Source organism: Papio anubis, chromosome 2, assembly GCF_008728515.1.
Source record: "Papio anubis isolate 15944 chromosome 2, Panubis1.0, whole genome shotgun sequence".
NCBI lineage: Eukaryota > Metazoa > Chordata > Mammalia > Primates > Cercopithecidae > Papio > Papio anubis.
Window position 1 is genome coordinate 92,352,295 of NC_044977.1, and position 20,160 is coordinate 92,372,454.

At 47.4% G+C, this 20,160-nt stretch overlaps 2 protein-coding genes across 4 annotated transcripts in view; both read right to left on the bottom strand.

Moving 5' to 3' along the window:
- The window catches only part of ZNF589 (zinc finger protein 589), a 29,866-nt gene extending 19,853 nt beyond the window's left edge, over window positions 1–10,013 (bottom strand). The window contains exons 1-2 of one of the 2 annotated variants that reach the window (XM_017955463.3): window positions 9,472–10,013; window positions 3,169–3,221 (exon numbers count right to left, since the gene is read on the bottom strand). In XM_017955463.3, the coding sequence (XP_017810952.2) occupies window positions 3,169–3,221; window positions 9,472–9,514 (96 nt within the window). In that variant the 5' untranslated portion in view covers window positions 9,515–10,013. The remainder of the gene's footprint in view (window positions 1–3,168; window positions 3,222–9,471) is intronic. The other variant, XM_009200870.4, reaches the window with a different exon arrangement.
- A 7,875-nt stretch (window positions 10,014–17,888) lies between these two features.
- Window positions 17,889–20,160, bottom strand: part of CAMP (cathelicidin antimicrobial peptide) — a 9,389-nt gene continuing 7,117 nt past the window's right edge. The window contains exons 4-5 of one of the 2 annotated variants that reach the window (XM_021934448.2): window positions 19,305–19,408; window positions 17,889–18,048 (exon numbers count right to left, since the gene is read on the bottom strand). In XM_021934448.2, coding sequence (XP_021790140.1) covers window positions 19,334–19,408 — 75 coding nt within the window. In that variant the 3' untranslated portion in view covers window positions 17,889–18,048; window positions 19,305–19,333. The remainder of the gene's footprint in view (window positions 18,049–19,304; window positions 19,409–20,160) is intronic. The other variant, XM_021934447.2, reaches the window with a different exon arrangement.

Sequence of the window (20,160 nt, forward strand, 5' to 3'; positions counted from 1 at the left end):
GAATAAGTTCTGGTGTTCTATTGCAAAATAGGAAGCTTAGTGTTAACAATAATAAATTGTATTTTTTTTGTTTTTTTGAGATGGAGTCTTGCTCTGTTGCCTGGACTGGAGTGCAGTGGCTCGATCTCGGCTCACTGCAACCTCCACCTCCCAAACTCAAGTAATTCTCCTGCCTCAGCCTTCTGAGTAACTGGGATTACAGGCGCCCACTACCACACCCAGCTAATTTTTGTATTTTTAGTAGAGACGGGTTTTCCCCATGTTGGCCAGGCTGGTCTCGAACTACTGACCTCAGGTGATCCGCCCATCTCCGCCTCCCAAAGCGCTGGCATTACAGGTGTGAGCCACCATGCCCAGCCAGAACTGTATATTTCTTTTTTTTTTTTTTTTTTTTTTTTTTTGAGACGGAGTCTCGCTCTGTCGCCCCGGCTGGAGTGCAGTGGCCGGATCTCAGCTCACTGCAAGCTCCGCCTCCCGGGTTCACGCCATTCTCCGGCCTCAGCCTCCGGAGTAGCTGGGACTACAAGCGCCCGCCACCTCGCCCGGCTAGTTTTTTGTATTTCTTAATAGAGACGGGGTTTCACCGTGTTAGCCAGGATGGTCTTGATCTCCTGACCTCGTGATCCGCCCGTCTCGGCCTCCCAAAGTGCTGGGATTACAGGCTTGAGCCACCGCGCCCGGCCAGAACTGTATATTTCAAAATAGCTAGAAAAGAGGTTTTTGGCTGGGCACGGTGGCTCAAGCCTGTAATCCCAGCACTTTGGGAGGCCAAGACGGGTGGATCACGAGGTCAGGAGATCGAGACCATCCTGGCTAACACGGTGAAACCCCATCTCTACTGAAAAAATACAAAAAACTAGCCGGGCGCGGTGATGGACGCCTGTAGTCCCAGCTACTCCGGAGGCTGAGGCAGGAGAATGGCGTGAACCCGGGAGGCAGAGCTTGCAGTGAGCTGAGATCCGGCCACTGCACTCCAGCCTGGGCGACAGAGCGAGACTCCGTCTCAAACAAAAAAAAAAAAAAAAAAAAAGAAAAGAGGTTTCTGAATGTTCTCATCACAAAGAAATGATAAATGTTTAAGGTGATAGATATGCTAATTACCCCAATTTGATCATTACACAATGTATACATGTGTGAAAACACCACATCGTACCCCATTAAAAGGTACAAACATTATATGTCAATCATAAATTGTTTTAAATGTGTCAAAACTTTGAATAGACACATAAAAAAGGAAGCTATGTGAATAGCTAACAATTAGCTGTAGAAGTGCTGAACTCAACAAATGGCAAATTCAAAATCTGTGCATTTCACTGTATGTAAATTTGACCTCAGAAAAAAATTAGAAACAATATTGAATTCTACTTAATGATATGCATGCTGAAGTATTTAGAGGTGAAATGTATTGAGATCTGCAACTTACTCTGAAGTGCATGAAAACATAAGATGGGCCGGGCACAGTGGCTCATGCCTATAATCCTAGCACTTTGGGAAGCAGAGGCGGGCAGATCACCTGAGGTCAGGACTTCGAGACCAGCCTGGCTAACATGGTGAAACCCCGTTTCTACTAAAAATACAGAAATTAGCCGGGTGTGGTGCCGCGTGCCTGTAATCCCAGCTACTCTGGATCCTGAGGCAGGAGAATCGCTTGAACTCAGGAGGTAGAGGTTGCAGTGAGCCGAGATTGCGCCATTGCACTCCAGCCTGGGCGACAAGAGCGAAACTCCGCCTCAAAAAAAAAAAAAAAGAAAAAAGGTTGGGGCAGAGAAGGGAATACAGGAAAATAAAGGCAGTTGCTTCCCTGATAATGAAGTAATTTGCTCCCAAGTCACCCTCATCTGTATCAATCAAGCTTGGCCCCTATGGCCTGGAAGCTGCCCCAGAGACCAGCACAAAACCTCCTGAGAAGAATGGTGTGGCTGCTATGTCTCCTATACTCTATCCCTTCATGAAGCTACGTGAATTTAATGCAGGGTTAAAGGACATTGCATACCATGAATTTGATTATCAATCCAAAACTAAGGCCATTCTTTGTGGCTGTGCATTGTTTTAACAGCTACAGCCTAACACCTAGTCTTTCCCTGTACTATTTTATAGTTTTAGCTGTCTTCATCATAATTATTACCAGTGTCATTAATTTCCTGTCTCTATGCATCATTTCCCAAAGAATCTTGGATCTTTGAGAATAAGGACAGTGAATTTAACACTCTATTTGGCTAGCTCCCACAATCTCATATAGTCCTCTGCCCAGAAACCAATAAATTAAATTTCTGGTACAGAAAAGACCATAAGGGTTGGGGGACAGGGATACACAACATCAGAAGAAGGGGGTGAACTCTATGGGGCTCTTCATCTAAAAACATAACCCCATTTCCTAGAGTTGGAAAATGTGTTCTTTTATCACTGGGTAGTTTTCTAGGACAAAGAAAAAACAGTCAAGAAGGCATCACAGAAAATTAATGGTTTGAGATCAGAGAAATCTGGATTTAATTCCTGACTCTACCATTTGGCCATTCGCATGTCCCCGTGCATAAATCATGTAATCCCTCTAAGCCAGATGATCTCATATCTCAAATGGGGACGTCACCACCCATCTCCTACAGCTGTTAATGATTTAAACATAAGACTGAAATATTTATGGATTAAATGGTATGATGCCTTGGATTTTCTTTAATCCAGTAGGAATGGAGATGAAATAAAATTGGCCATGAGTTGATCATTGCTGAAGTGGAATGAGGATACAGAAGAGTTCATTAACTCTTTTTCCACTTTTACATCTTTGTTTTCTATAATAAAATGTGAAAAAGAGGTCCAATGTACAAGATAAGACTATTAGATACTATTAAAGTGTTATAATTATTTGTGCAAATGTTGACATAGGGAACTTTTAATAGTGCATTTTAGGATCTTAATAACCCAAGGTTTTTATAAAAAGTTACCATTACATTTTAGAATACTCTGAATTAATATTAAACTTGGTCATGTTTTTGTATAAGTTCAAAAAACAGAAAGATTAAACACAAAAACCATTATAATATGCCTAGAACAATGGCTAACACAAGGCATAAACCACTTAATAACTTCCTCCCTTCCCAAGAAAGAGAGATGAGCCCATTCTCTGAGAAATGAGCCAGCATTTCAGAAAAGAGAAAGGTGGGTCCAACTCACCAGATATCTAGGCTTCCCTTCCCAAGGCCAGACAGAATCCTTGGCAGGCAGAGCTGGGGAAAGAAAGAAGCAGTCTTAAGAAGCCAGCCCTACCAGGCCCATCAAGAGGATCCCCAAGAGCCCTCTGAGCCTTGGCTGTGGTCACCTGAGCCTTCTCAGCGGACCCAGACCCCGAGCTCCTTGAACCTACTGCCTTATGCTTGAGTCAACTTCTCTATGCTCTGCACCACTTCCCTATTACGTCTTTACAGAAACACTAATCTTAATCAAATGTAGTAAGGTAAACTCTAAGCATTCATCATTTTTCTACCCTAAAAATGAGCACAACTGTTGAGACAAGGCATCATTTCCCCCATGTGTTATGTGACTCCAGGTAGACATTTTTTTTTCCTTTAATTTATGAAAATGGACCGAGCACAGTGGCACGCACCTATAATCCCAGAACTCTGGGAGGCTGAGGTAGGCAGACCACTTGAGGTCAGGAGTTTGAGACCAATCTAACCAACATGGCAAAGAAACCCCATCTCCATTAAAAATACAAAAATTAGCCAGGCATCGTAGTGCACACCTATAATCCCAGTTACTCAGGAAGCTGTGGCAGGAGAATCACTTGAACCCAGGGGACGAAGGTTGCATGAGCAGAGATCACACCACCGTACTCCAGCCTGGGCAACAGCAAAACTCCATCTCAAAAATAGTTTATGAAAGAGAAGTCTGTGATTTAATAAAAATGTATTTTTAAAAAATGTGTCAGGCCGGTTTCAGTGGCTCACACCTTTAATCCCAACGCTTTGGGAGTCTGAGGTGGGAGGATCACTTGAATCCAGGGCTTCAAGACCAGCCTGGGCGACAATGAGACCCACACCTCTAATAATAAAAATAATCATTGTGGAATTTATTGATTGATTGAGATAGGGTCTCACTGTTGCCCAGGCTGGAATGCAGTGGCGCAATCTCTGCTCACTACAACCTCCACCTCCTGGGCTCAAGGGAGCCTCCCACCTCAACTTCCCTGGGATTACAGGCATGCACCACCACACCCGGCTACTTTTTGTATTTTTTGTAGAGACGGGGTTTCACCATGTTGGCCAGGCTGGTCTCAAACTCCTGACCTCAGGTGATCCACCCACCTCGGCCTCCCAAATGCTGGGATTACAGGCATGAGCCACCGCGCCCAGCCTTCCCTGCCATATCTTTGCTGAGGGGAAAGAAGAATGTTTTCCTGATCCTTGAATGTCACTGATTCTGAAAGTTCAGAAAAGGAACTGCGATGTGGTATTTCTAACCTGTGACCTGTGCCTTTGTAGAAGGGACAGAGTCTGGGGAAGGGAGTGCCTCTCAGGGGGAGGAGGGTCTTAGCAGCAGACCGAAGCTTCCTCCTTGACACTCTTTATTCCAGTGTGAAAGACAGGAACATACTGATAAGGCATATGTGTTTACAAGATATATAGAAGCTGGCCAGGCTCTGCACGGTGCCTCATGCCTGTAATTCCAGCACTTCGGGAGGCCAAGGCAGGCGGTAAGTAGTTCGAGACCTGCCTAGCCAACATGGTGAAACCCCATCTCTACTAAAAACGCAAAAATTAGCCAGGTGTGGTGGCGCACACCTGTAATCCCAGCTACTTAGGAGGCTGAGGCAGGAGGATCACTTGAACCCACGAGGAGGAGGTTGCAGTGGGCTGAGATCGTGCCACTGCACTCCAGCCTGGGCAATGAGAGTGAAAAACTCCGTCTCAAAGGGAAAAAAAAAGCAGCTTATAATTTGTCTCATCTATTTTTGAGCTCCCCAGAGAGTAATAGTGCAGTTACTATGGGGAATTAGGCTAAGGGGTAGCCTTGTCCTTGGGTTTGCAAGAAAAAAAAGCCCTAAATGTGATAATGACATCATCCCTGCTGAAATCATCACCCCTGGAAAAACACTCTAAACAGACCCCAACAACAACTCTGGCTTTTGTATTAAGCTGATGAGAATGTGTCAAGTGATTTAATAAAGACATATATACAATTTCTCCTCTTGCATGCCCTAGAAAACCATCATCCTGGCCCCATAATATGTGCCTACACTATGTATCTATCCAGAACTGCACATCTTTGTGTAAATGGAGCAGCATTTTAAAATTTTAAAAATACATAAAATTATAATCTTGTTTGATAACTGTCTTGGGTAATTTTCCAAGTTACTGTTTTCCTCACTAAAGTCAGGAGGAAAAAAAAAGCAATCTTACTATTTCAAGTTCTAAAGTTTTAGAAGTAGAAAAACTGAGTACCATGATTTGGCCACTCCCAGTGGCTACATCTGAGCAAAGCACAAGGCAAGGAGGCAAATCCTTAGAGTTTTCAGCAAAAAAGACCAACTAAGCCTCGCCCTTCCAGAGGGACAGATGGTTCTGATCCCACTGAGCAGGCGGGAAAAAACTGAGGGACACAGAATAACCTCATACAGCTGAACTAAGGGATCCTACCTCGAGTCCCGGCTCTGCCCTTACTCCTTAGGTGCCTCTCCCCAGCATAAGACCACTCACAGGCAAATCATTCAGGGAGGCAAAGAAGTCCTCCAAGAAGGGAACAGGTGTTGAATGACAGGCACACTCCAGGACCTCAGGAGCAGGTGCCTCCGCCCATGTTGGACACATCTGCAAAGCACTTAGGGAAGTCAAAGAACCTTTCTAGCTCTGTGACCACAAATCACCCTTTGCCACTCACAAGAGGGAAAAGTTATTCTCCTTCTAAAGTTCAACTTAGTGTTACTGTCTTTACTTTCTTTTTTTTTTTTGAGACGGACTTCTGCTCTTGGTGCCCAGGCGTACAGTGGCACGATCTCAGCTCACTGCAACCTCCACCTCCACCTCCACCTCCACTTCCTGGGTTGAATTCTCCTGCCTCAGCCTTCTGAGTTGCTGGGATTACAAGCGCACACCACCAAGCCCGGTTAATTTTTGTATTTTTAGTAGAGACAGAGTTTCACCATGTTGGCCAGGCTGGTCTCGAACCCCTGACCTCAGATGATCCACCCACCTCAGCCTCCCAAAGTGCTGTGATTACAAACGTGAGTCACTGCAATCCAGCCCACCATCTTTACTTTCTTTAGTTTTGCTATCCAATTGAACTGCTCTTGGCACAGTAGGCAGAGACAAAGCCCACCACCCTCAAAGAATGGATGGAAAGAGGCACAAGGGCTCCCACACAGGACAAACAGCTACATGCTGGACGATGGCTTGGCAAACTACACACAGGCCAAATCCAGCCTGTCACCTGTTGTTATACCACCCAAGGGCTAAGAATAGTCTTTACTTAAGAAAAAAAAAAATTTGGCCGGGCGCGGTGGCTCAAGCCTGTAATCCCAGCACTCTGGGAGGCCGAGACAGGTGGATCACGAGGTCAGGAGATCAAGACCATCCTGGCTAACATGGTGAAACCCCGTCTCTACTAAAAAATAACAAAAAACTAGCCGGGCGATGTGGCGGACGCCTGTAGTCCCAGCTACTCGGGAGGCTGAGGCAGGAGAATGGCGTGAACCCGGGAGGCGGAGCTTGCAGTGAGCTGAGATCCGGCCACTGCACTCCAGCCTGGGCAACAAAGCAAGACTCCGTCTCAAAAAAAAAAAAAAAAAGAAAAAAAAAAATTTTAACATAAAGATGATGTCTCACTATGTTGCCCAGGCTGGTCTCAAACTTCTGGGCTCAAGTGATCCTAGCCTCAACTTCCCAAAGTGCTGGGATTACAGGTGTAAGCCACCACGCTGGGCCAGTTTTTATATTTTTAAATGGCTGGAAAAAAAAAATCAAAAAGAATATTTCATAATGAAAAGTATACATGAAATTCAATGTTCTTTTTTTTTTTTTTTTTTTTTTTTAGACAGAGCCTCATTCTGCTACCCAAGCTGGAGTGCAGTGACACGATCTCGGCTCATTGAAACCTCTGCCTCCAAGGTTCAAGCAATTCTTGCGCCTCAGCCTCAGAGTAGCTGGGATTACAGGTGTATGGCACCACGCCCAGCTAATTGCTTTTTTTTTAAGTAGAGATGGGGTGTTGCCATGTTGACCAGGCTGGTCTTGAACTCCTGGGCTCAAGGGATCCATCCGCCTCGGCATCCCAAAGTGCTGGGATTACAGGCGTGAGCCACTGCACTCAGCCAAAGTTCAAATTTCAATGTACATAGAGAAAGTTTTATTGGAACACAGCAATGCTCATTCGTTTACCTATAGTCTTTGCTTTCACACACCAGCAGACCACTAGCTGTGTGGCCTACAAAGCCTGAAATATTTACCACCTGGCCTTTAAAAGAAAACATTTGCGAGACCAGGTGCAGTGGCTCACGCCTGTAATCATAGCACTTTGGGAGACCGAGGCGGGAGGATCCCTTGAGCCCAGGAGTTGGGAGACCAGCCTTGGCAACATAGGGAGACACTGTTTATTAAAAAAAACCAAACACAGGCCGGGCGCGGTGGCACAAGCCTGTAATCCCAGCACTCTGGGAGGCCGAGACGGGCGGATCACGAGGTCAGGAGATCGAGACCATCCTGGCTAACACGGTGAAACCCCGTCTCTACTAAAAAATACAAAAAAACTAGCTGGGCGAGGTGGCGGGCGCCTGTAGTCCCAGCTACTCCGGAGGCTGAGGCAGGAGAATGGCGTGAACCCGGGAGGCGGAGCTTGCAGTGAGCTGAGATCCGGCCACTGCACTCCAGCCTGGGCGACAGAGCGAGACTCCGCCTCAAAAAAAAAAAAAACCAAACACAAAAAGTTTGCCCAGCCCTGTTCTAGACTGCTCCTGTTGGAAGTCATTTGGGGCTGGGCGCAGTAGCTCGCACCAGTAATCCCAACACTTTGGTAAAGCCGAGGCGGGTGGATTATCCGGGGTTAGGAGTTCAATATCAGCCTGGCCAACATGGTGAAACCCAGTTTCTACTAAAAATACAAAAAAATAGCTGGGCGTGGTGTCATGTGCCTGTAATTCCAGCCACTTGGGAGGTTGAGGCAGAAGAATCGCTGGAACCTGGGGGAGAAAGGTTGCAGTGAGTGGAGATCGCCCACTGCACTCCAGCCTGGGCTACAAAGCGAGATTCTGTCTGCAAAAAAAAAAAAAAAAAAAAAAGTGTTTTGCGCCGGGTGGGGGGGCTAACACCTGTAATCCCAACACTGTGAGGCCAACGCGGATGGATTGCTTGAGGCCAGGAGTTCGAGACCAGCCTGGCAAACATGGCGAAATCCCCTCTCTACTAAAAATACAACAGCTGGGGTGGTGAGGCGCCCCCTGTAATTCCAGCTACTCCGGAAGCTGAGGCACGAGAATCACTTGAGCCTGGGAAGCGGAGGCTGCAGTGAGCCGAGATCCCGCCACTGCATTAGGGACGGACTCAAAAAATATAAAAATACAATATACACCGGGCGCGGTGGCTCACGCCTGTAATCCCAGCACTTTGGGAGGGCTAGGCGGGCGGATCACGAGGCCAGGAGTTCAAAACCAGCCTGGCCAACATGGTGAAACCCTGTCTCTACTAAAAATACAAAAATTAGCCAGGCGTGGTGGAGGGCGCCTGTGATCCCAGCTACTCGGGAGGCTGAGGCAGAGAATTGCTTGAACCCAGGAGACGGAGGTTGCAGTGAACAGAGATCGCGCCACTGCACTCCAGCCTGGGCGACAGAACGAGACTCCGTCTCAAAATAAATGATATAATAATATAAAATGCTGTTCTTCAGTTGCACTCTGTACATCTTTTTTTTTTTTTTTTTTTGAGACGGAGTCTGGCTCCGTCGCCCAGGCTGGAGTGCAGCGGCGCGATCTCGGCTCACTGCAAGCGCCGCCTCCCGGGTTCACGCCATTCTCCTGCCTCAGCCTCCCGAGTAGCTGGGACTACAGGCGCCCGCTACCTCGCCCGGCTAGTTTTTCGTATTTTTTAGTAGAGACGGGGTTTCACCGTGTTAGCCAGGATGGTCTCGATCTCCTGACCTCGTGATCCGCCCGTCTCGGCCTCCCAAAGTGCTGGGATTACAGGCTTGAGCCACCGCGCCCGGCCGACTCAGCACATCTCAAATGCTCAACAACCATAAATGGCCAATGACTGCTGGAGTGCACAAGTGCAGGAGGCCCGGCGAAGAGTCGTGGAGTGAGCACCGTGGAGACTGTACGGGACACCTAGGGAGGAACCTGGCCCTCCAGGGGAGTAAGAGCCGCTGTAGGGGTAGTCAGCGCCTCACAAAGCTCGCACCCCGCGTGCAACTCTCGCGGATACGGCCAACGCCTGCGCGGCGCCTGCGGCTGGAGCACGAGGTGGGGGAGGCGGTCTCGCTGCCCGGACTCACCTTCAGTAGCCGAGCCCAGAAGCTGTTCCCGCGGGGCCCACATCTGCGCGCGCACGCACGGACCAAACGAAGTAGCAGCACCGTGTCTGAAACGGATTCGAACGCGCACCGCGGGCCACTGGCGGCGCCAGAAGAAAGCAGCACAACTAGAGGAAGTGCGTCACCGCGCGGCGCGCGGCCTGCCGGGAAGCGTAGTTCTCGGGGCGGAATGCGACTTGTGCAGGGCGAGAGAAAATGCTGAGGCGCACTTTGACCCTCTAGGTCCCTCTCGGGCGCAATATTTGGGGTTGTGTTTACCACAGGTACCCATAAGCAAAATATAGTGTTGTTTTCCATGGTTGTAAACATTATATAAATACACTTACAACGTAAGAACGCCTGCTACTAGCTCTTTTGCACACTTCTATAATGACACGTGTTGACCTGTTCATTGTGTGTTCACTGCTGTGTGGTGTCTAATGTAGAAATAGACCAGGACTGGCCGGGCGCGGTGGCTCAAGCCTGTAATCCCAGCACTTTGGGAGGCCAAGGCGGGCGGATCAAGCGGTCAGGAGATCGAGACCATCCTGGCTAATATGGTGAAACCCTGTCTATACTAAAAAAGATACAAAAAATTTAGCCGGGCGTGGTGGCGGGCGCCTGTAGTCCCAGCTACTTGGGAGGCTGAGGCAGGAGTATAGCGTGAACCCGGGAGGCGGAGCTCACAGTGAGCAGAGACCGTGTGCCACTGCACTCCAGCCTGGGCGACAGAGCAAGACTCCCTCTAAAAAAAAAAAAAAAGAAAGAAAGAAATAGACCAGGACTCCAATTGGACAGACTTATGCGTATCCATGGAGACCTTCTCTATGACAGTGGTTCCCAAACGTTTTGTTGTTGAAATCCTTTTAGACTCTTAAAAATTACTGAAGACCCCAAAGAGCTTTTGAAACAGCCTTTGCAACATTATAACTAAGGAAATTCGGATGTTATAGGAGTTATTAAGAAATTATTTTAGGCAGATAGAGAAGAAAAGGGGGCCTTGGGAAGTTTTTGTTTCTTTTTTTTTCTTTTTTTTGAGACGGAGTCTTGCTATGTCTCCCAGACTGGAGTGCAGTGGCACGATCTCGGCTCACTGCAAGCTCCACCTCCCAGGTTCACGCCATTCTCCTGCCTCAGCCTCCCGAGTAGCTGGGACTACAGGCGCCCGCCACCACGCCCGGCTAATTTTTTGTATTTTTAGTAGAGACGGAGTATCACCGTGTTAGCCAGGATGGTCTCGATTTCCTGACCTCGTGATCCACCCGCCTCGGCCTCCCAAAGTGCTGGGATTACAGGCCTGAGCCACCGCGCCCGGCTTTTGTTTCTTTTAAAGCAGCTCCAGAAAGGTTTCTTGTCTAGCAGGAAAACCTGAGATCCTAGAGCCGGATGGCAAGCTTTGCTATGCAAACTCAGGCCGTTAGAAACTGGGTGCACCCAAACCTGGCGATTCCCGCCCTCCTCTTCTTTGCCCTGACAGATGCCTGGCAACATGGCCACCCCCCACATATTCCCACGTGAGTAGAACTTCATGGCGCTCTACATTTGCATATTAAAAAGCTAGGGTGGGAGGGCCAGGTTTTTGGCTGCCACGTAAATGACACATCTGATCAAACTAATCCCCTGAGCCCTATGGAAACCAGACACCACCTCCTCCAGCATCCCAAGATAAGCAGCCACTTTTCCGCACACGGTGCTTTTCTGTTTGTTCGAATCTCCGCTCCCTCTGTCTCTACAGAGGAGCTGTTTTCCTCTTCCTTCCTTCTTTCTTGCCTATTAAACTTTTCGCTCCTTGAAACCACTCCACGTGTGTCTGTGTTGTTAATCCTATCAGAGACCAAGGACCCTGGTGTTCCTCCAGTCATCAGAGCCTTATCAATGACAGTAGAAGATATCAGACCTAACCCACCTCATCTTCCTTTCAACCTCTAACCTGTCTTTGTCCACTCCTGGGCATAGGCCGAACTAGCCTTGGAAAGAAATTCAGTATAGTTTAAATAATAGCCCTTCCCAAGGGCTAAACTGTTCTTGTAAAATGAATGAAAGGCCACCAGCCACCAAATTAGGATGAGAGGGGCTGGAATTCTAAATATTACCAGCTATTATTCCAGATGCCCTAAAAAGCAAAACTTCCCCAATTTTTATTTTTAGGGGAAGGGAGACGGAGTCTCACTCTCGCCCAGGCTAGAGTGCAGTGGCGGGATCTCGGCTCACTGCAACCTCCCTCTCCTGGGTTCAGGCTAAGGGAGAAGACCACCCCTCATATTGTCTTATGCCCAATTTCTGCCTCCAAAGAAAGAAGAAGTAAAAATTAAAAAGCAGAAATGAAATCCACAGGCAGACAGCCGGGTGCCACACCCTGGGCCTGGTAGTTAAAGATCGACCCCTGACCTAATTGGTTCTGTTATCTATAGATTACAGACATTGTATAGAAATGCACTGTGAAAATTCCTATCTTGTTTTGTTCCAATCTAATTACTGGTGCATGTAGCCCCCAGTCACATACCCCCTGCTTGCTCAATCAATCACGACCCTCTCACATGCACCCCCTTAGAGTTGTGAGCCCTTAAAATGGACAGGAATTGCTCACTCAGGGAGCTCGGCTCTTGAGACAGAAGTCTTGCTGATGCCCCCGGCCGAATAAACCCCTTCCTTCTTTAACTTGGTGTCTGAGGAGTTTTCTCTGCTGCTCATCCTGCTACAAAGTGATTCTCCTGCCTCAGCCTCCTGAGGAGCTGGGATTACAGGCACGCACCACCATACCCAGCTAATATTTTTGGATTTGTTTTTTGTTTGTTTTTTTGCTTTTTTGAGACGGCATTTCACTCTTATTGCCCAGGCTGGAGTGCAATGGCGCTATCTCAGCTCACTGCAACCTCCTCCTCCTGAGTTCAAGCAATTCTTCTGCCTCAGCCTCCCAAGTAGCTGGGATTACAGGCATGCACCACCACGCCCGGCTAATTTTGTATTTTTAGGAGGGACGGGGTTTCTCCATGTTGGTCGGGCTGGTCTTGAACTCCTGACCTCAAGTGATCCTCCCACCTTGGCCTCCCAAAGTAGTAGGATTCCAGGTGTGAGCCACCACCACGCCCAGCCCCCAATTACTCTTGAAGATAACATCACTATTGTGAACCTAAGATTGGCCTTTTGAGATGTCTTTTCAGATTTTTGCATTTCTGACAACTGAATGACCCCATCTGGACCTCCCAACCAGTTCTGCGGCCACCACCTAGGAACTGACTCATCGTAAGAGAACAGCTTCAGCTCCTTATGATTTCATCCACAAGCCAACCAATCAGCACCCCCTATTCACTGCCCGCCCCCAACTTCCCACCAAATTATCCTTAAAAATTTTGATCTCTGAGTTTTGGGGGAGACTGATTTGAGTAATAATAAAACTCTGGTCTTCCGCACAGCCGGCTCTGCTTGAATTACTCTTTCTCTATTGCAATTTCCCTGTCTTTGATAAATTGGCTCTGTCTAGGCAGCAGGGAAGGTGGACCCATTGGGTGGTTATACTTTTGTTTGTGTGAGCTAAATTCATCACTATTTACCAAACTAGATATTTCAATGCAGAAATTTCATATATATATATATTCATTTTAAAAACTAATAAACCCATTACTTGTTAACATAAATATTTTTATGAAAATGTTTTCCTTTAAAAAATTTAGTAACAAAAGAGGCATTATTTTACATTTTTGCAAAATTCTTTAATACTCAATAGAAGGCCGGGCGCGGTGGCTCAAGCCTGTAATCCCAGCACTTTGGGAGGCCGAGGCGGGTGGATCACGAGGTCAGGAGATCCAGACCATCCTGGCTAACATGGTGAAACCCCGTCTCTACTAAAATACAAAAAAATAGCCGGGCGAGGTGGCGGGCGCCTGTAGTCCCAGCTACTCGGAGGCTGAGGCGGGAGAATGGCGTGAACCCAGGAGGCGGAGCTTGCAGTGAGCCGAGATCGCGCCACTGCACTCCAGCCTGGGTGACACAGCGAGACTCCGTCTCAAAAAAAAAAAAAAAAAATACTCAATAGAAGAAGCTGGCAGGGTGCAGTGGCTCACGCCTGTAATCTCAGCACTTTGGGAGGCTGAGGCAGGTGGATCATCTGAGGTCAGGAGTTTGAGACCAGCCTGGCCAACATGGTGAAACCTCATCTCTACTAAAAGCACAGAAAAATTAGCTGGGCATGGTGGTGTGTGCCTGTAATCCCAGCCACTCAGAAGGCTGAGGCAGGAGAATCACTTGAACCTGGGAGGCGGAGGTTGCAGTGAGCAAGATTGTGTCATTGCATTTCAGCCCGGGCAACAGGAGCTAAAACTCCATCAAAATAAATAAATAAATACATAAGCTGAATTTTACATCTGCTTCTGCATCCAATCTGTTGTAATAGCTATTAAGCTGTTGTCATAGCAGGAGGACGAAGCAAACTCCTGACAGATTTGATGGGTTAAGTAACAGTGAACCTTTCTTCAATTTTAACATTTTATTACTCATATAGACAGCAAAAGGAAAAGTGCCAAAGGCGTGAACTCCTTGCGGCCTTTATACTAAGTGACACCAAAACAAAAGGGACCAGATGACTGCGTCACAAATGATAGGACAGTCTGTTGCTGAGGAGCCAATTCTAGACTGCAATTGAGCAACTTTATAGCCTACAACTGTACCCTGGGGAACCAGAGCAGAAAGCCACATACCTAATCAAAACCCTCATACGGAGGCTGGGCACGCTGGCTCACGCCTGTAATCCCAGCACTTTGGGAGGCCAAGGCGGGTGGAGCACCTGAGGTCAGGAGTTCGAGACCAGCCTGGCCAACATGGTGAAACTTTGTCTCTGCAAAAATATAAAAATTAGCCGGGCGTGGTGGCGGGTGCCTGTAATCCCAGCTATTCGAGAGGGGCTGAGGCAGGAGAATCGCTTGAACCCAGGAGAAGGAGGTTGCAGTGAGCCAAGATTGAGCCACTGCACTCCAACCTGGGTGACAAGAGCAAACTTATGTCTCAAAAAAAAAAAAAAATCTTTATTGGTCATCAAATATTAATCCTGACCCAGCAAGAGCTTGATGACTGCACATACCCTCACCTCAAAAGGCCAGCAAGAAGTCAGGCAATGCAACTTTTTATCACCACTATGGAGAGTTTTGCGTTTTGTTTTGTTTTGTTTTTTTGAGACAGAGTCTCACTCTGTCACCCAGGCTGGAGTGCAGTGGTGCGATCTTGGCTCACTGCAACCTCTGTCTCCTGGATTCAAGCGATTCTCCTGCCTTCGCCTCCCGAGTAACTGGGACTACAGGCACCCACCACTGCACCCAGCTGATTTTTGTATTTTTAGTAGAGATGGGGTTTTGCCATGTTGGTCAGGCTGGTCTCAAACTCCTGACTTCAGGTGTTCCACCCACGTTGGCCTCCCAAAGGGCTGGGATTACAGGTGTTAGCCACAGCTCCCGACCTCCAGGGTACTTTTTACTGTAAAGGTAGCACCATTGTTGATTAGATGTGTTCAGGGAATCTAAATATATAACATAGTCCATCTAAGAGTCCTCGAATAGTCTGGCCCATGACTACTGTGCAGACAGGGATAGCACCCCTGGTTATGCACCCTGGAGTTCCCTTTGTCACCCAACTGTGTAGCTGGCAGTCAGGCACACTTGCCAGACTTCCTTGGCCTCCCGTGCTGGAATCACTAGGTCTAATTTGGGGGTGCAGTCCTGAGTTGCAGATGGATTACCATGCCTTGTGTGCTGGTATGTCCACGTGGCCATGGTCCTTACTTGGCCAGCACAGGTCTGATTAACTTGTAGATTCCATTGATGTTCATCTTTGAATGGTCGTTTTTCATGGGCAGCCACAGGAGTCATGAACGGGGCTGTGGGTCCAGTGCAGTCTGCTGCCATAATGTTCATCCCTACAAAGACTTCAGTCTTTGAGACTAAATCATCAAGTTGCCCCACTGCCAGGCACCAGACCACATTGTCAGTCCATCGGCTACTGCCCACTAGTCAGTGAAAATGTTAACAAGATGAATTGTAGGAGATATTTTCCAGAGCAAACACCACAACCCAGAGCTCTGCTTTCTCTCTCACTCTTTCTCCCCTTTTCCATTGCAGTTGAAAACAGATTTCCAGCCAGGCGCGGGATCTCACACTTGTAATCCCAGTACTTTGGGAGGTCGAGGTGGGTGGATCACTTGACATCAGGAGTTCAAGACCAGCCTGACCAACATGGTGAAATCCCGTCTCTACTAAAAATACAAAATTAGCCAGGTGTGGTGGTTCATGCCTGTAATCCCAGCTACTCGGGAGGCTGAGGCAGGGGAATTGCTTGAACTCGGGAGGCAGAGGTTGCTGTGAGCCGAGATCATGCCATTGCACTCCAGCCTAGGCAAGAAGAGCGAAACATCGTCTCAAAAAAAAAAAAAAAAAACAGATTTCCTTGAGGCTGAACAGCTGCAATGGCCCAATGCACCCCATCAGCCTTTAACAGAGCGGATGTGTCCCTGAATCAGGCCCAGCCATTTTCAGAAACAGTGGTATACCAAAGCCCCCGAGAAGCTCTGGCACAGACCCCCACATTTGAGACAGCCATATCTAGAAGGTGACTAGCCACTTTTTCCTGCACGTGTTAAACTCTTAAGGGAGGATACCACCCCTCGTATTGTCTTATGCCCAATTTCTGCCTCCAAAGAAAAAAGAAGTAAAAACTAAAAGGCAGAAATGAAATCCAAAGGCACACAGCCTGGCACCACGCCCTGGGCCTGATAGTTAAAAATCAACCCCTGACCTAACTGCTTGTGTTATCTATAGATTTAGACATTGTATGGAAAAGCATCATGAAAATCCCTGTCCTGTTCTGTTACATTCTGATTACTGGTGCATGCAGCACCCCCCCCTCCCCCCCCCCCCCACCTCCCCCATCACCCCGTCATGTACCCGCTGCTGCTCAATCGATCACGACTCTCTCATGTGGACCCCCTTAGAGTTGTGAGCCCTTAAAAGGCACAGGAATTGCTCACTCTGGGAGCTTGGTTTTTTAAGACATAAGTCTGCCAACGCTCTGGCCGAATAAAGCCCTTTCCTTCCTCAACTCAGTGTGAGGTTTTGTCTGACGCTCTTCCTGCCACACTCTTAGTTTATTTCCTTTCTGGGAAAAATCCGTTTTGTTGGTGTTTTCATTTTTGACCCTCTCATGGATGTCAAGGCATAATAACACCTGCTGCTGCTTTGTTAATTTCTCAGTGTCCACTAACAGCCAATAACCAGCCAATAATTTCCTCTCAAAAAGGATATACCTGGTAGTGGCATCAGACAAATGCTTTCTCCAGGTCCACAAGGGGACCATTGCTTAGCGGCTACATCTTTTTGCCACAGGGTGCAGTCTGCATACTTACCAGTCACCTCACCCACACTCTTAATGTTAAGGCTCTTTGGGACTAATTGGCTGAGTGGGAGGGCAGTCCACACAGGGTGTCGGGTTTCCTTTAGCACTTCTGCCTCCCCCAGCTCTTTCGTGGGTAGAGTGTCCCCCCACCCTCCCAGCCTTGTATTCTATGCTGCTTTACTGCCATCATGTGGCCTGGTGGGCTCCCAGTTGTGTACTTGTCCCACTGCCACTGTCCTAACTATGGCCTTTCCCCATTGGGAGCATCCCTTAAAGTCGGGATAAATATCATTCATACTGAAAGCATCTATTTTCACAATACATTCGGCAGGATCAGTTACTTGGGTCTGTGAAATGTCCATCAAATAAAACATAACAGACTAATTTCAAGGGCCACAGTGGGGCCAGAGTCAGCTGAATGGACTGAAACACTTTAAAACCTGAATAAAGAAAAAACCTGGTAAGAAAAGTATAGCCGTTAGCCTGGAGGGGGTGGGGGTCAAAGATCTCTGCAGATGCAGGTGGGGCCAGAGTCCTGTGTAGTGTGGCCTGTTTTTCACTAGAAGATAAATGGGCCTGCTTTCAACAGGAGTTACAAGTTTGGCACGCAGCAGCAGTGTTAGTACTGGGAACATAGAGTTCTTACTTTGTAAGAGAGCAATTGTTCTTGTCTGACTGCTGGAGAGATTAGCTTTGTGAATCCACCCATGTTGTTTCAAGAAACTTTAATTGGCAAGCAGTCCTCTGAGTTTTGTTGGGGTTTACCAGTCATGCATGCTGACTGCTGTTAACACAGAAAGTAGACATTTCTGGCTTGCCAATTAACAGAACATCATTTATACAGTGAAAGCATTGGACACCAAAGCAATTTTCTCTAACATTTTATGAGCATTTAAGGTTCAAAGATGTAATACACTGTTAATACCAATTATACATTCTCACACACAATGAATCCACCCAAACCACATAGTTACCTTGACTTTTTTTCTCTGCACTGCAAGTTTTGTCCAAACTCTATCAAGTGCTTTTTTTTTTTTTTTTTTTTTTTTCAAAAACACAGTTTTACATAGGCACTCCAGCTGCCAGGAGACCACCTATCTCCTCAGCTGGGAGTTTAGGGAATGCAGGGCAATGCAGAGGAGGCAGGCCCCTAGGGAGGTTTTTATTCCTTAAAACAGCTGAGACCTGGAGTGAAAACAATAGAGAGATCAGGGAATATGCATGCACCAGTAGGCATAGTTTTGCACTTACTATTGGTTTTAAGTGTTTGTGATGGTCAAGTGGTTTTATTTTTATTTTATTTATTTATTTATTTTTGAGACGGTATCTCGTTCTGTCACCCAGCCTGGAGTGGAATGGCACGATCTCTGCTCACTGCAACCTCCACCTCCCGGGTTCAAACGATTCTCCTGCCTCAGTCTTTCGAGTAGCTGGGACTAAAGGCACGTGACACCATGCCCAGCTAATTTTTGTATTTTTAGCAGAGATGGGGTTCCACCATGTGGGCCAGGCTGGTCTCGAACTCCTGACCTCAAATGATCCGCCCCCCTTGGCCTCCCAAAGTGCTAGGATTACAGGCATAAGCCATCGTGCCCGGCCATTTTTGTCTAATTAATTAATTAATTAATTATTTTTTTGAGACAGAGTTTTGCTCTGTCTCCCAGGCTGGAGGGCAGTGGCACAATCTCGGCTCACTGCAACCTCTGCCTCCCAGGTTCAAGCAATTCTTCTGCCTCAGCCTCCCGAATAGCTGGGATTACAGGCATGTACCACCATGCCAGGCTTATTTTTGTATTTTTAGTAGAGACGGGGTTTCGCCATGTTGGCAAGGCTGGTTTCGAACTCCTGATCTCAGGTAATCCACCCACCTCGGCCTCCTAAAGTACTGGGATTATAAGCATGAGCCACCATGCCCGGCTGGTTAAGTGGTTTTAGAGTATACAACTAAACCCTAAAGGGCTGAGGCAGAAAGCCACATATCTCACCAGAACCCTCCCAGGAGATACAGGGAGGCAAGTTGGAAGTGGCCTAGGGGAGCACCTCCTCACAAGCTTCTAGGCTCTCATGTCCCAGAAAGGACCACAGGAAATTCTGCCAAGATTCAGATTAACTGTGGTTCAAGCTGGACATGGTGGTTTACGCCTATAACCCCAGCTCTTTGAGAGGCTGAGGTGGGTGGATCACCTGAGGTCAGGGTTCAAGACCAGCCTGGCTTACATAGTGAAACCCCATCTGTACTAAAGAAAAATCAGCTGGGCGTGGTGGCAGGTGCCTGTAATCCCAGCTACTTGGGAGGCTGAGGCAGGAGAATCACTTGAACCTAGGAGGCGGAGGTTGCAGTGAGCTGAGACCACGCCACAGCACTCCAACCTGGGCAACAGAGCAAAACTCCATCTCAAAAAGAAAAAACAAACAAACAAAAACTGTAGTTCAAAACTTGCCTGCATGGCCTATGTGGACATGTGCAAGGTCACCAGGATGTTGTGTTGAAGCTGTTCCCCAAAGATATCAGATACCACATAGTCTCCAAAACTCCACTTATAAGCTATTTAGAGAGAAAAAAATATACCTTACCTCACAGACCCACTGAAAGTCTCACTTTGCCCCCCAGGGATTCCCCAGACAACACCTGGAGAAAAGCTGCTCTATGCTGTAGACCAAGGGGCAGAATGGCTTGTTCACAGGTGTACATATATTCGTATTTATTAGGTACTTCCAAATGGCTCCCCAGGATGGCTCCACCCTCCACAACTTTATCAATGCTCAGGATTGTCAAGGCTTTTTAATGTGTCTTAATTTTTAAAAAAAATTTTTTAGAGATGGGAGTCTCACTATGTTACCCAGGCTGTTCTAAAACTCCTGAGCTCAAGTGATCCTCCTGCCTCAGCCTCCCAAGTAGCTGGGACTACAAATACATATCACCATGCTTGACATGTGTCTTGATTTTATAATCAGAAAATAAAACAGTATTTAAAAAATATGTCGGCCGGGCGCGGTGGCTCAAGCCTGTAATCCCAGCACTTTGGGAGGCCGAGGCGGGTGGATCACGAGGTCAGGAGATCGAGACCATCCTGGCTAACATGGTGAAACCCCGTCTCTACTAAAAATACAAAAAACTAGCCGGGCGTGGTGGCGGGCGCCTGTAGTCCCAGCTACTCGGAGGCTGAGGCAGGAGAATGGCGTGAACCTGAGAGGCGGAGCTTGCAGTGAGCCGAGATCGCGCCACTGCACTCCAGCCTGGGTGACACAGCGCGAGACTCTGTCTCAAAAAAAAAAAAAAAAAAAAAAAAAAAAAAA